General features: G+C 49.3%; 1 protein-coding gene across 4 annotated transcripts in view; it reads right to left on the minus strand.

Moving 5' to 3' along the window:
• LOC135908902 (uncharacterized) overlaps positions 1-14618 on the minus strand; it is a 636710-nt gene that overhangs the window by 20174 nt on the left and 601918 nt on the right. For all 4 annotated transcript variants that reach the window (XM_070532480.1, XM_070532479.1, XM_070532481.1 and 1 more), the window contains 2 exons: positions 12020-12130; positions 1706-1921 (listed from right to left, as the gene is read on the minus strand). In XM_070532480.1, the coding sequence (XP_070388581.1) occupies positions 1706-1921; positions 12020-12130 (327 nt within the window). The remainder of the gene's footprint in view (positions 1-1705; positions 1922-12019; positions 12131-14618) is intronic.

The following is a 14618-nucleotide window of genomic DNA, read 5'->3' on the forward strand; positions in this document are numbered from 1 at the left end:
GCGCGAAATACAAAAACTCTTCTAGCGAAAAGAGTCTGACTGCCTCCAGGCGACAAAAAAACAATATTATCTTGGTTCTGTCTAGCTACAGGGTAGTTGCTTATCGTAAAATTTTGGCGCAAGTTACGCGGGAGACATAATATACCCGAGTGCGTATGTGACGAAGGTGCGTCGTAAGAGCTACGGCGGAATCCTGAGCCCGCGCCCATACACGTACTCAAATGTGAGCGGACACGCGTTTGGCGAGCGCTCTGATCGAGTGGCGTCCCTGGGCAGAAGGCGAGCATGCAGCGAAAAAACGAGCGAGCATGGCAGGGTGGCCGCGCCCTTACTCTACGCGCTGCCTTCTTCAAACGCTCCTCCCGATCCCTCACCCTTCCGCGGATGAGCCCTTCCTCGCTCCTCCGTGTCATCCTACCATGGAGGAAGGAAAAACTAACGAGAGGCCTTGACGTCACTCCTTGCGAAGCTCAGCGACACCGGAATTTGGCGTTACTCCGTCATGTTGTCGTGGCAGGTTCTCCTCTCTTGTTTAGAAACCACGCTGGGCTGCGCGGACGTGCGCGCGCTAGGGATCCGACCACCGGATCCAATCGGGATGTATACCACCGTGATACCGTTGCATGTCATTTCGGCCGAGTACTGTGCTCTAGCCTTGAAAGAAGTTCCTAATGGACTCTGCAAGTTAGACTGTGAGCCCAGACCCCCGGTACTTTTGCCGTCTTTTCTGACAATAAATATGTGCACTCTCACTGCACTAGGAGAATGCACAGGCGATGACCGTCAGCACACTTTACGCACATCACGAGCTATGGCAAGCCCATCTGCAGTTCATGAGGACAAACAAGTATGCCGGCCGTGGCTTTATAGGAGTCGCTTTACTTTATTCAACAAGTTTCGGGCCGCCGCGCGCCATGGAGATAAGTGACGAGCCACAGCGCGCCGACGTAGAGGACAGCAGAGGAGAACGTCGCTATGCGTATAAATACACTGACTGCGGCCTGAGGTATATTGTTCTCACAGTAAGTGAAGCTTCACGGAAACAAAGTTATGTGGTATCCTCCGCGCGGTGCCGAACAGTAAGCGTGTATGCATGCCTGCAGCCAGCACGTTGACCGGACCGTTTGATGTGCGCCCAGTCGTACGCGCGCAGACGACGCACCACCTCGTAGTCATCGTGGCCGCAGAGCCTGTCTTGCAGCACGAAGCTTTTTTCTCGCGTTTTTGCCATGCCCTCCTCCTTCGCTTTCCTCCTCGCGCGATCATATCGCTATCGCCGTCCTTCATTTCCTGTTGCGCTTCGCGTTCGCTCTTTCATCTTTCGCTGTGCTCGTTGGCTAGGTTACGAGGGGCGCCGACGTTCGCCGCAGGAACGGGCTCCTAAGAGCTATGCTCTAACACATTGGCTTCTTCAGTAAGTCGAGCAGCCGCGGTCTCGGAAATTACAAGTCTGCAAAGTCTTCACAGTCATGAATCACAAAAAAAGTACGAACTTGTTTGCATCTAAATGCTACTTATTACTGTTTTGAAACACTGAACTGTTTTGGAACAGTGATCTAAGAACACATGTAACTCCACAATGTGTGTAGCATGCTACAATGATCAATGCAAAGCCAAAGGTCAATGAACCAGCTTAAGTTAAGAACAACTGAGTTGTCTCAAAGTGCCAATCACGTCATTCAAAGCTCCACGTGCAGCACCTTACCTTTGAAATGTAGCATGGCCAGCTTCTTTTGTGAGCAGTGGGCACAAAGAGTGGTTTCTGTTGAACATCACGTGTTCGCCGTGAATGCACACCCGAGAAGACTGCAGAAGCACTGATCCGGTGGCAAGAAGCAGGCTGTGAGAATCATCATCGCACAACGTGGTCAGAAGCTGTCTCTCCGGTCGACCGTGGGGATCGCAACCGACTCCATTCGTGCTGCAGAGAGATTGAGGAACACGAGTAAAAACATCTTCAGACATTTTGACTAAACTATAATGACCTTAAAAAAAGAAACGATAACGCCTCTCGACATACATGCTCTGGGCCCGTCGATCAAACAAAAGGTGACCACTTTATCATCATCAGTTGTGCCGAAAATTGCAGCGCATCGAATCCTGCCCACAAATATCAAGGCCTCTTTGCCTTTGTGCCACCTGCGACTAGACAGCAGCCTGGCAATAATCAATTTTTCTGCCGCACATTATCCGCGGCAGTGGGACCAGAAACAGTACAGTAACTCAACTCTTACAACCTAAAATTCACTAATTACCTTTTTTACTGTGCCTGTCAGAGCACGCGCTCTGATCATGAGATTGAAGCCCGTGAGCGCTCAAGGAGCATCGATTTACCAGGAGCCCAGTGAGCCCCAGCACCCATTTCGAGACACTAGGCCGCCCTAAAAGCATCCCCAAAATTACATCGGCGTTCCATGTAGTCCATCCCGCTCTGCGTACAAAGGCTTCATGGAAGCATAGGTGCGATACACAATTGCATTTATGCTGCATTTTTAGGACGTGTGCCTTGGTGAAAGACGGCAGTGGTCTCAGGATTCCTACTAAATGAACGCATTCCAATTCCACAATTAGAGCACATCTGCTAAAGTTGATAATTAAAATGTAAGTTAGTGAACCATGCCTTATAAATAGTTTTTAAGATGTTATCGCAGATTCCGCACCCAAACAGCCATGGATGATGCGGTGGCAAAGAAGCTGCTCCACAAATCATCGAAAATAGTTATCAAAGTAAGCGAATAGCTTATGCGGACTGTGGAAATCGAATGGGCGCAGCAATACTTTCCAAGTAGGCTTCTGCCGTTGATAACATTGTTTGATGATGTCGACACAAATTTGCGTCAACGTGTTTTGGTGGATGTCATGGCCGCGTGACAACGACGACAGCGCGACGACGATGGATTGACCACGAAGGAGATCGTGACGGCGCGACAACGACGGCAGCGCGATAAGACGGACAAAGGAATAACGGCAGCCTGAATAACGGCAGGTGGGTGCTGGTGCAAGGTTTCGTCTCAAATAGCCTAACGTTCAGTCAGCATTGTTAATGGCATATTCAACATGCATATTTCATGAAAAGTTGCTATTGATATACAGGCCAGGATACTTATAGGAGTTGACAACCGACAGGGCAGTATATTTAATGGGAGGCGGGGATATATCACAAGGAGTAGAGCTAGAGGAGACGCGCATACTTTTGCATTTAGTTGTGTTAAGCTGCATTAGCTATTTGATGCACCAGTTGAATACCCTACACTATACAGGTCGTCCTGTAGCTTACCGAAATCAGTAAGGTTAGTTATTTTGCGATAGATGACACAATCGTCCGCGAATACCATAATGGTTGCATTAGAGATACAGTCAGGAAGGCCATTAATGTAGATGAGAAAAAGCAAGGTACCGAATACCGATCCTTGTGGTACACCGGATGTTACGGAACAAGGTCTGGACGTAAACTCGTCCAGATAGATAGATTACCTAGGACAGAGGGCGCGCGGCCGTACTAGAAGCGGAGACCCGCGTTAACATGCCCCCCCCCCCCCCCTAGAATTCTCCTCGCCCCTTTTTTGCGGGCGAGAAGACGGCGCGCATCAAGCCAACGCCACCTATAATAGGTTATAGGTTGCCTCGCACCTACGGCATACGGCGCACGGCTGCGGTCTTGTCGCGCTTGGACTTTATAGGAAACATAAAGGCGAGGTCGACGCCCACACCAACGACGACGGCGGAAATTCACCTGGAGCGTCCATATAAACCTTTTCACAGACAGCAGTGCGCTCAAAGCGCACTAGGGGCCACCACAGGCGCGCAGCCATTGAATGCCTTTGGAATCGGGAGCAAGCAGGTATCAGCCGCCGCCGGCCTCTTCAGTTGCGTTCCGCCGATCGGCCGGGGATCGCTTAGTACTATTTATTTGACATGCGGAACAGCAGAAGGAAGATGCGCTCTGTCATGAAATTCAAAAACTGCGACAGAGACTTGAAGCTGTGGGATGAGATATGTGTGCGAGCTTCACTTCCCCTCAGCTGCACACGGAGTGCCCCTTGTTACGACCATTCGCCATGCACACATTTCCGCAAAGCGATCACAAGCTCAACCACCAGCGCTAGAAAGCCAACCACCGGCAAGAACCTCCAGGAAAAAACCACCTGCAGCAACAACAAAGCCCTATCGCCACGGTTCGTACAAAATATCACGAAATGTAATCTAACTTCGACAAGCATGCAAGTCAGCGCCACGTCCTCCCCACGCAAGCGCGACTGACATACTCGAGCAACTTCACTTCCCATAGCAATGAAGTCAAACGCGGAATGATATATAGGCGAACACCGCGAGCTTTCATTTCTTAGCCGGAAATAAAACAGCAGGTGCGCGATCGCTAAGATATTCGCAACATTCCTGTCCACGCGTACGGGCATACATTATAAAAAATTATGAGCCATTCCACTCTGTGAATGTGGATGACCAGCGAAGCTGCAAACATCGTGGTGAGAAAACTTGTGGCAAAGACTTTATTGCATCACTCGTTGTCACTTAATAACGACGGTCACGATATCCTTGTGGTCGCTATGATATACACTGATCGGCATACTCGCAAATGCGGAAATATTCTTTGATAATGTCAAATCGATGTACGTACACCGCTGGGTTGTTGGTTGGGCCGTATCGGTGTGGCACCGCAAGCGATGTGTTTGCAACACAAAACGTCTACGCCACTACCTTTTCGGTCCCCACACATCCACAATGAGATTACCGACAACGACCAAAGGTGAGATATCATGGGAACTAACCCACGCAAAATGAGTAGACATGAACCTTACGGGGCTAGGAGCCATTGAATTGCTTGATTTCTTGCAGGGGTATTGTTTACGGAGGCATGAGCCATTGATGATGAAAGCTCTCGAGATGCTGTTCTGTGCGGTGTTTGCATGATTAGAAATAATGTAAGCACTGTTCCCTTCACTTTGCTGAGTGTTTGTAGCTTATGCCTTACGGGGCTATGAACCATTGCGTTTTTTGCGTGTTTACGGGGGTATGAGTCAGTGATGATGATAGTTTTTTGTTGACGGAGAAGAAAAATGCACGTAACCCTAGCCACATACAGCTTCGCTCTAAAATTGTCGCAGTTTCACCCGTGAGGCGAATAATCGTTCGCAATAGCAAATTATTAGAGAGCCATACGAAGTAAGGATGGTAGCTTTATCTGCCGTATGAATTTGTAAACATTCGCTTGCTAACTAAATTAACAGGCATGGTGTCACGCGTACAGGCAAACATGAACGCGTCTCACTCGATCAACGCGGACAGTCGCTGTCACAACACTCGCGTGAGGAAGAGCGGCAGCAGCGATCGAATTGCCCTCCATGCTTGCTCTCGCTTCACCGCGAAATGAGCGGCAAGAACACAGCGCACACGAAGCCATGCCCTATGCACACACAGCACACCGCTTTCAAGCTAGGACCCACGCGGCCGTGCTTAGTCACACTATACGCAGCCACCTCCGGAGTAGAAGGCACCTCTCGCTGCTGCCTTGCGCGAGATGGAAGACGGCGCGCTTCCTCCTCACGTTCCTCACTTGCGCGCGCGAGGTCGAGCCACCCTTTTTCTCAGCTCACTCTCGCACGTTTTCACTCGCAGCCACAGCATACAGCGCGCGGCTACGAGGCTACGCACTTGGACGTTTACGAAACATCACGCCGACGGCGACGGCGCAAATTCACCTGGAGTGCCGGCATAATTTCAATCGCAATAAAAGGGTTGTAATCAATCAGAAAAAAAAAAACACTCCTAATTCATCTTATCAGCCCTGGCGACAAGAATTACGCGGTCGGGACCAACCACCGTGGTCGGAGCAGGTCGCTAACAGGCATTTTCTGCGCGCGTACACACGCCTATTCCCAAACGAATCTGTTGCACATACAGGTAACGACAATATACGTACGACCGTAACATCCTTACAAATCTACCGGTGTAAAGAGTGGAATAGAGTAGAATATAAAGGGTAAAATCAAACGATTCGACTGTGCTATACAATAGTCGCCTTCAGTCGGTAGGCTTGCGCACAATAAGCTTGCAGTGCAGACAGAACGGATAACTGAACGGTAAACTTAAACTCTTAAACTGCCCGTGCAGCTTTGGCCAGTCTTGTGTCCTCTACCCATTCATTGCGCACCGTCAGGGCCGAAATAGAGGCTGTCTGAGCCATGCCTGCAGCCACCCCGGGCATTGTAAACAAGCCAGCAAACGTCGCTCAGAAGGCGCCCAATGGCAGGTGCGGTCACAAGCCCAAATATATGGCGGTGACCCTGGGTATGGTGCTGTAAACGATTTATAATTGATAAAGAAAAGACGCGCAGCACACATTGGCGATGAACGCCAAGCGATGACAGAGCGCCGCCACAGATCACAGCCCATCTAAACCTCCAGACGCTGCAAAGCTCTCGCGCGACAGCACGTTCTTCCCAAAGAGCCAGTTGGGGTTCGGCGACGAATGCACCCTGCAGCAACGTTCTTAAACATAATCCCTATAGCTCGGTCGCAGAAAGCGCGTGCATTTGCATCAGCGGATAGAGAGCTCGGGCACCGACCACCACGATAACGGGGGAAAGAGCCACTTCTCTACCTCGAGTGAACCGTTTTTAGGACAGTAAAAGCCACAGGCCGCGCTCTCCGACTGGCGTGGCGTCAACCACTTCCTGTAGTATTCTCTGACGTTACGAATGGCGTCGTATATGGTTCGGCTGCACTCTGCCATTGGTATTGTCAAACGCGGTGGCATGCGGAGCGCATCTGTAAATCATAAACTCATCCATTCTTGATGTAAAGGTTGTAGGCATTCCTGGCACGTGACGTCATCTGCTATTGTACTAAGTAAAGCTTTCCCGGTATGTTATCAGATTTATTTATTCATTTCCTCAAAGGTCTCTGTTGAGACATTACATGAGGGAGTGGGGAGTTAGTGACAAAGAGATACTACAAATTACAAAGGGATATTTCCGATGAGTCGCTTGAATGCAAGTGGGTCGATGATAGTGGCAACTTCGGCGGGCAGGCCATTCCAGTCTCGTGTTGTGCGCAGAAAAAATGATTGCTGAAAAGTAACGGTATGGGCTTGTGGGGGATATACTGTATTAGAGTGACTGGTGCGGCCAATGCGATGTGCTCTTTTTATGTACGGGTTGTCAAGAGGCAAGGAATGAAAGAATTTATGAAAAAGATTAAGACGGGCTATTCTACGGCGTGAGGCTAGAGAGGGTAGGTTTATTTGGGCTTTTAGTGCCGAGATGCTTGCATGGTATGAATAAGTTGACAGGATAAATCGTGTCGCGCGGTTCTGAACCGACTCGAGGGCATTAATAAGGTTATTGTGGTGGGGGTCAAAAATAGCTTCGGCATACTCAAGCTTAGGCCGCACAAAGGTTAGAAAAGCAAGCTGTTTAATAGAGGGAGGAGCGAGGAAGAGGTTACGGCGCAGATAACCTAGAGTACGATTGGTACTCTAACATGGTACTTTACTAACAGATGGTACTTTACTAACAATAACATTGTTAGCCACAGTCGGCGTCACTCGAAAGAGTAACATCGATTGCGGGCAGGCAAGCCGAGTCTGTTTCCTCAGACGCGCAGGATAGACGTGCCAGACGTACCCCAAGGAATTAGGTAAAGGTGCAGAAAGGATAAGAATAGTGAGGGTGAAATTTGTTACATAAACATGCGGGGTGGTTGCAAGCAGGGAAAATGGCTGGAAATTCAAATGCAGCTGAATGACAAAGCGATTAGCGTGTACGCCTTGACCTAAACGTATCTACGAGATTTGGAGAAGACACCTGTTATTGATAGTTTTGTTTAGGAAGAGTGCAATAGAATGACTGAATAAAGGAAAGGCGGAGGCGTAGGTATGCTAATTAGGCGAGGTCTGGAGTGGTAAAAGCTAAAATAGACATGTAAGCAGCATTTACGGATTAGCGGCACATGGCAAGGCAAGAAGACGTGGCTGGGAGTAGCTTACCTATGGACAGTTAGTGATAGCAGAGATAGAAATAAGGAAGTGATTGGTTGCATTAGAAGACAGGACAGACGGACGGACAAGGAACTTCATTGATAGTCCTGAGAGGTTTTGAAGACAGAAAAAGAAATAATTGTTCGATTGGAAAGACGAAACCATATAAGTGGTGGAACACGGAAATAAAGCAAGCTATAGAAGAGCGTAAGCAGGCGTCTAAGGATCATCAATAGCCAAAAAGTTGGGATTATATGAAGAGGAGGTGCTCTTTAGATGGAACAGATACTGAGAAAAGAAAAGGGTGGCGAGTGACCTCGTGCAGAAGAAAAAAATGCGCAAGTGAAGGTTGGGTGCATATCATTGGCAAAAAAGACAAAGGCGCCCTAAAAAGATCCTGGAACCATGTAAAATCAGTCGTAGCTTCAACGAAAAATTTTCAGACGGCTATAAGAGATGAAGATGGTAACATCTTCGAAGGAGACGATGCGCTGCGGCACATCACGGACACTGTTAGGGCTTACTTCGGCACAAAATAAAGCATTGTTCGGACCCAAAGAGATCCAACATCAGCAGAGAAGCCTGAGAGATTAAAATTTATATAGAAATGTTGAAGAAAGCAGAATAAAACTTCCCTAATAACATCGCCGTAGGACCCGGTGAAATTTGAATACAGCTACTCAAAAACCTCTGTTCAAAGAGCAAGGCACTGCTGACTAATGCCATTAAACAAATGCTTAAAACGAAGAAATTACAGTTGGATGGCATGAAAGCAAGATGAACTTCATATACAAAGGAAAAGGTGGTAAGGATAGGACGAGCTCGTACAGGCCAGTTACAGTAACATCGGTGCTTTATAGAATGGCAATGCAAGCCATAAGATTAGAACTGTTGAAGTGAGCAGTGCGATAACGGCATGAATTGACTCAACAGTGCATTCAGTGCGCATGTTCTTTTTTGTGTGAACTCATCGCAAGTGTGCCGATAAGCAACACGTCGTGCCTACATAAACTCATGTTTTTCGTGCAATAAAATAATCTTGCAAGAGCTGCTGCTGCTGCAACCACGTAGGTTATTACAGGCAGAAACAAATGATGTGCTGGGGGAACTACGGAATGATTTAAGACCATGCAGACGCTTACGAGATAATATCTTTGTTTCTGACTCAGTGCTTAAAGACTTCAGCAGCTCAGAATAGACCTTTATGGATAGGAGTTATCGCTATTAAGGGAGACCGCAAGAACGTAGACACGCAGTTGCTATGGGATATACTCAAGTATGAAGGCACATATCACGATTCGTGCAGCTTCTGAGCGAGATATATAAGGAAAACCGTGTAAAAATTACAAAGGAAAGCCGAAATTGTAATGAAGTGGTGGAAATACACCAAGCACTGAAGCAAGGAATCCCTCTATCTCCATTGTTGTTCCCGCTTTAGGTTAAAGGCATAGAAAGACAACTGGAAAACAGCCAATTAGGATTTGATTTACCATAAGTGCGTAATTTACAAATTGTACAACAGAAGGTCAGCGCACTGGTGTATGCGGACAACATAGTGCTACTAGCGGACAATGCAAGAGATTTACAGACATTGACCAATAGGTGTGGCAACGCAACGACAAATCTAGGTCTTAAATTTAGCACAGAGAAATCTGGTATTATCATCTTTAATAATAAGACGAGTAGCTACGTGGTGTCGATTCAACAGCAAGTCATGCCCACAGTCAAGCAATATAAATACTTCGGTGTAGCGCTGACGTTCACAAGTATTATTATGTGCCTAAAATCGTATACATTGTCGGCGTTCGAAGTTAATCAAAGATCGGTGGGCCGATTGGCTTTGGGAGTGCACGGCTAAACCACAAATGAGGCAGTGCAGGGTGACAGGGTTTGGGCCCGTTGGGCCTCTTTCGAAGTCACAGAAGCGGGGAGCATAATTAGTTTTGAAGGAAGACTGAGGAACACAGATCAAAATAAACGGGCGGCTAAACTGCGCAAGTATCTGCACTTAAAAATCGTGGGCACAGAACGAAGGAAGAGGTCAAGAAAGTTGGCAGCCAAGTACAGGGTAATTGAAAGTGTAGATAAACAACCACGAGTAATCAGAAAGAAAGTGAGAGAAACGGAGACAGCGAATCGGATGCAATGAATGAAAACGAAAAAAAAAGACCATTAAGATTTACAGGAACGAGAAAAAAGAAATTAGGAGGGAAAATCTGTAGGATATCACGAAGGGAAGTGCCTTGCTATTTGGGGCTCGAGCTGTCTGCCTAAGGAAAAAAAAAGCATACCGAAGCAAATATTCGTAATTAGATGAGGCATGCGTATGCTGCTGCAAAAATCCAGAGACCACTCACCACATCCCAATGGAATGCGAAGGTATTCACCCACTGAGTACAGTACGTGACGTACAACTTCCAGAAGCGCTTGGATTTAACGCAGACGGAAGCATCAGCCGGTCAGCAGTCGAGATAAGCAAGAGACGTTTAGAGTATTGGTGAAAAATAATGCAGGGAATTGACTGATACGACCAGATCCATTACAGGAATAGGCAGCGTTACAAGGTGGAGAGAGAAGATTAAAGAGATGTATGCAAGAATGCTAGAAGGAGAAGCATTGATAGCATAGCTCAGTAACTTAAGCAGGCTAGGTGACGATTTGTCCACGCCCCGTTTCAAAGGGGATGCCAATAAAACGGAAGACACTTTGTCGAGACTAAAGTGTGAAACGGGGGAAGCCTGACACCATTACCAATGGCGATTTGTTGCGTCGGAAACACCACGGAGGCACACAACTCGTACACTGTTATGTGAATGTTTGTTTGTTTATTAAATGCCTGCGACGTCGTTCTGGGCGCAGTGTCTGTTAAAGTAGTTTGTGGCCGCCTGGATCTGTTGCGGCGCCGTTTGTGGATCAGGAGGAGACGCGTCTTCCATGTGTTCGGGTGTAGTTGGCCATCCTCATTATCCACTTCGCTCGATTGACTTGTACTTGCTCTGCTTGCCGCGGCAAGATGGCGGTCACGAAGCTTCCGAGCTTCATTTGCCTTGGTACGCGGAGATGCAGCGAGTCGCTTCAAACGCATTGCCTCTCTTGCGTAGGCCCGTCGCGTCCCTGAACTATGTAGTGTCGGATGCGCCTCGCCACCCTGGTGGATGCAACCTACACGCTCAGCCTCTCTTGAGCGCCGCTTGCGTTCAGCGGCTGCCGTACGTCACGTGTTGGGAGACACTGGTTTAGCGAGACGAGGCATCCTTCCCACACGATACCGCAAAGTAAACTGCCGCCAGCGCCGCCGCCACACCAAACATAAGCAGACGGTCGCCACGCGCGCCTCGCGACAGTGACGTCAGGCCACACAGCGCCCAATCGGGACGCCACCTCAAGCGCCTTACGACAGTGACGACAGGGCGCACCGTCGAACACACGGCCGCCACGCGTGCCGATTTGATCTGTCATCCCACGCGGCGCCGAACCACCCCGACACCCGCACTTGACGACGGTGACATCACGCACGCGAGGCAATTAGGAGACGCACACCTGCGCCTAGCGAAGTGACGTCACGACACAGAGGAGACCAATCAGGAGGCCGGAAAGCTGTGACAGTTTCTGCTAACGGCAGATGACCGTGACAATGAGCCATTAAAGGCTTCCGCCTTAAAATCACCATAATTATCGTAATAAAAAGAAAGCGAACGCTGCCAAAGAGGGGAGAGAGCTGGCTGCGGGTAGACTCAAGCTGCGGGACGGAGGTGGCGCACAGGAAGCAGTTGCGGCGGTTGGCCGAGGGAAATCTCGGCGGTTGATCCGTAAGTACCATGGCGGCACGTTGATGCTTTATAAAATTTTCAGGTATATGTGAACTATTTGATTCGTAATGCTATTTAACTTTTTTATCTAAATCTTTTGTCCCTTCACGTTTGCCTTGTCTCCGGAACCCGTGCACCTATCAAGCAGAATTGCTGCAAGGTGGGTAGGGCTTGATGCTGAGCAGGTCAGAGATACTACATTGGCGTTACTTACCTGTTGATGAACCGCTTGATGCTCTGACGCTGACGGTACAACTCTTCCACGTTCTCGCTTACGGCGTTTGCCAGTAGTACCGTTATCAACAATGCAGAGGAGACGCAATATCTGTAAAGAAAACAGTAAGAATGAATCCCTGTGGCTAAATATATCGACGGCACTGTCGGAGGGACTGTGCGCCCGATTATAGCACGGATATGTGGTACCTCAAGAAATTATGACACACAAAAGAAAACACAGTACAGTCTGGTGCGCTGCATGTTCGTGCACCCCCACTGGAACAATATGTTGGCGGCAATATTATGCTTTATGCATACGCTCATTCTCCATGCGCTCACGAGTGCCTCCCGTCCTCACATCCCTGCTCCTGCTAAAAGCCGCTGTTGCTCAAAGTTATTATTGCGATAATATCGATGAGCGCTCGCGCCGTCGACCTCGCCGTCATCGTCATGCTGTCACGGTATCAACGACGCGTGCGCAGTCCGCGAACGTGGAGGGTTAGGTCTCCAGACTCGAGAGACGCGCAGTGATGCGTATGACTGAGAAAAAAAAAAGCACTCGCAGTTTCTCCCAAAAGGCGAAGCATCATTTGCGGTAGCAAATTAGTAGAAAGCTATATGAAGTAAGGATAGCAGTTTTATTGTACGCATAAAGTTGTAAACATTCGGTTAGTAACTAAACTAAGAAGCACGGTGTCATGCACGCACAGATAAACATGAACACATCGCACTCAATGACCAGGAAAACTCGCTGTCAAAACGCTGCAGTGAGGAAACGCGGCAGCAGCAGCGAGCGAATTGACCTTCGTGTTGTCTCTGACTTCAGTGCGCATTAAGCGTCGAAAGCACAGCGCATACGAAGCTACCGGCACTCAGCGAATGCACTTTGTCCACCTCACAGATTGCTTTGAAGATGAAGCCCGGGCATGTACTTTGTCCACAGCGAAGATCGCTTCCAAGATAGGTGGCCGCGGGGCCGCATCATAAGCAGCAGCTGTCCGGGTAGAACGCCTCCTCTCCCTCGCTTCACGCCGTGCCTCTCGGGCTGTCGTGTAAATTATGAGTGCGCCGCCTAGCTACCATTGACACTGGTACTTAACGGTACCGGGCTCTGCAATCGCCTTCACCTTCTATCTTTCCTTTCTTCTTTATGTCACCTTTTCTTTCCTCAAGGCGTTGAGTAGTGCTCCCTAAAGGGCTGCAGAAAATAGCACTTCTTCCTCTTCACAATCACACTGCCTCTCTCAGTAGACTGCGCGCTCCCGCTCCGCCTTCCTCCCTCGCGCGCGAGAGGGAAGAAGGCAGAGCTCGAGTCGCGATCGTCGGCTGACCCTCGCAAGCTTTCATTCGCACGTGCAGCGTATGGCGCGTGGCGACAATGTTATCGTGTTTGGACTTTATACGTAATGTAACGGCGAGGACGACGGCAGAAATTTGCTCGGAGTGTCCATATAATTGCTATCGAAATAAAAAAAAATGGCTGTGGCTTAGCTAAGGTTAAGCCCAGGATGCGAAGCATACTAGCCTTTATTTTAACGCGACAGCGTTAAGGAGCTCGTGTCGCAGAAAAGCCGGTGTCGTCGGCGTCGGCTCAGGCGTGCGGCGCTTGCTCAGGCGCACATTTCGTTGTCGCGCCGAACGCTGCGTTGCTCGACGCTCACCGCGTCCGATGCGGGGCGCGTAGTCGCTGCGCCGTAGCAAAGCCACCTAGAAACAGTCTCTGTAGCACGCCGCAACCTTCGCTTCTCATTCCAACGAGCAGCTCTGTCTCCAGGCGGCATCTCACCTCGTGAGTGTCTAGCAGAGGCAAGCGCAGCTGCTTATATACCGCCGCGACGCCGCGAGCGACGGCGCGCGTTGGAGCCCCGTTTCTCCTCTGTCGTGACGTCACGGTGTCACGTGGTCAGCCTTGAAGGCGACGCCGCTAGCGACGGCGCGAGTTGGAGCGCCGTTTCTCCTCTGTCGTGACGTCACGGTGTCACGTGGTATTGAAGGCGACACCGCCGCGCCTGAGGAGCTGGTTTGAGCTCTAGTAATATGCTTCGCATAAAAAACGACGAAGTGGACGCAACGTCACGCTCTGCTCAATCGGCTGCGCAGCGCGCAGCCAATACCGGAGCCAGCATTGTGCACACAAACACCAGCTTTGCTGCCAAGCAGGTGTGTCCCCACCACACCATGGTGCATGCAATGATCTCAGTGGAACGAACAGTGCACTGGCACTGCCCGTTCCGGACACTGGCCGTTTTGCTTCAGTTTCACGTCGCGCACCATTTAGTTGCGACACCTGCAACGCCGCTGGCAACGTTCCTCGTCACGCTAGCGCCGTAAGACGCCTGGTTCCCAGGGCGCTGTTTCTGCTGCGCAGCAGGAGCTACCTCGCGTGCCGTGTCGCGCCAGCATGTCAACCACGCGTATTGTTAAAGGGACGCTAAATTAAAGTATAAGTGGAGCTAGAACAGTAGAGTACTCGTCTAGGAGCCTATCGTATTTTTCTCTGTGCAAATATATATCTGTGTTGCGTAGGAAGTTGCCGCCACAGCTCCCACTGCTGGTCCTTAATTTGAACAGCCTTCGCCAAGAGAACGAGCTAACGT

The sequence above is a fragment of the Dermacentor albipictus genome, chromosome 1, assembly GCF_038994185.2.
Source record: "Dermacentor albipictus isolate Rhodes 1998 colony chromosome 1, USDA_Dalb.pri_finalv2, whole genome shotgun sequence".
In the NCBI taxonomy this organism is placed as follows: Eukaryota; Metazoa; Arthropoda; class Arachnida; order Ixodida; family Ixodidae; genus Dermacentor; species Dermacentor albipictus.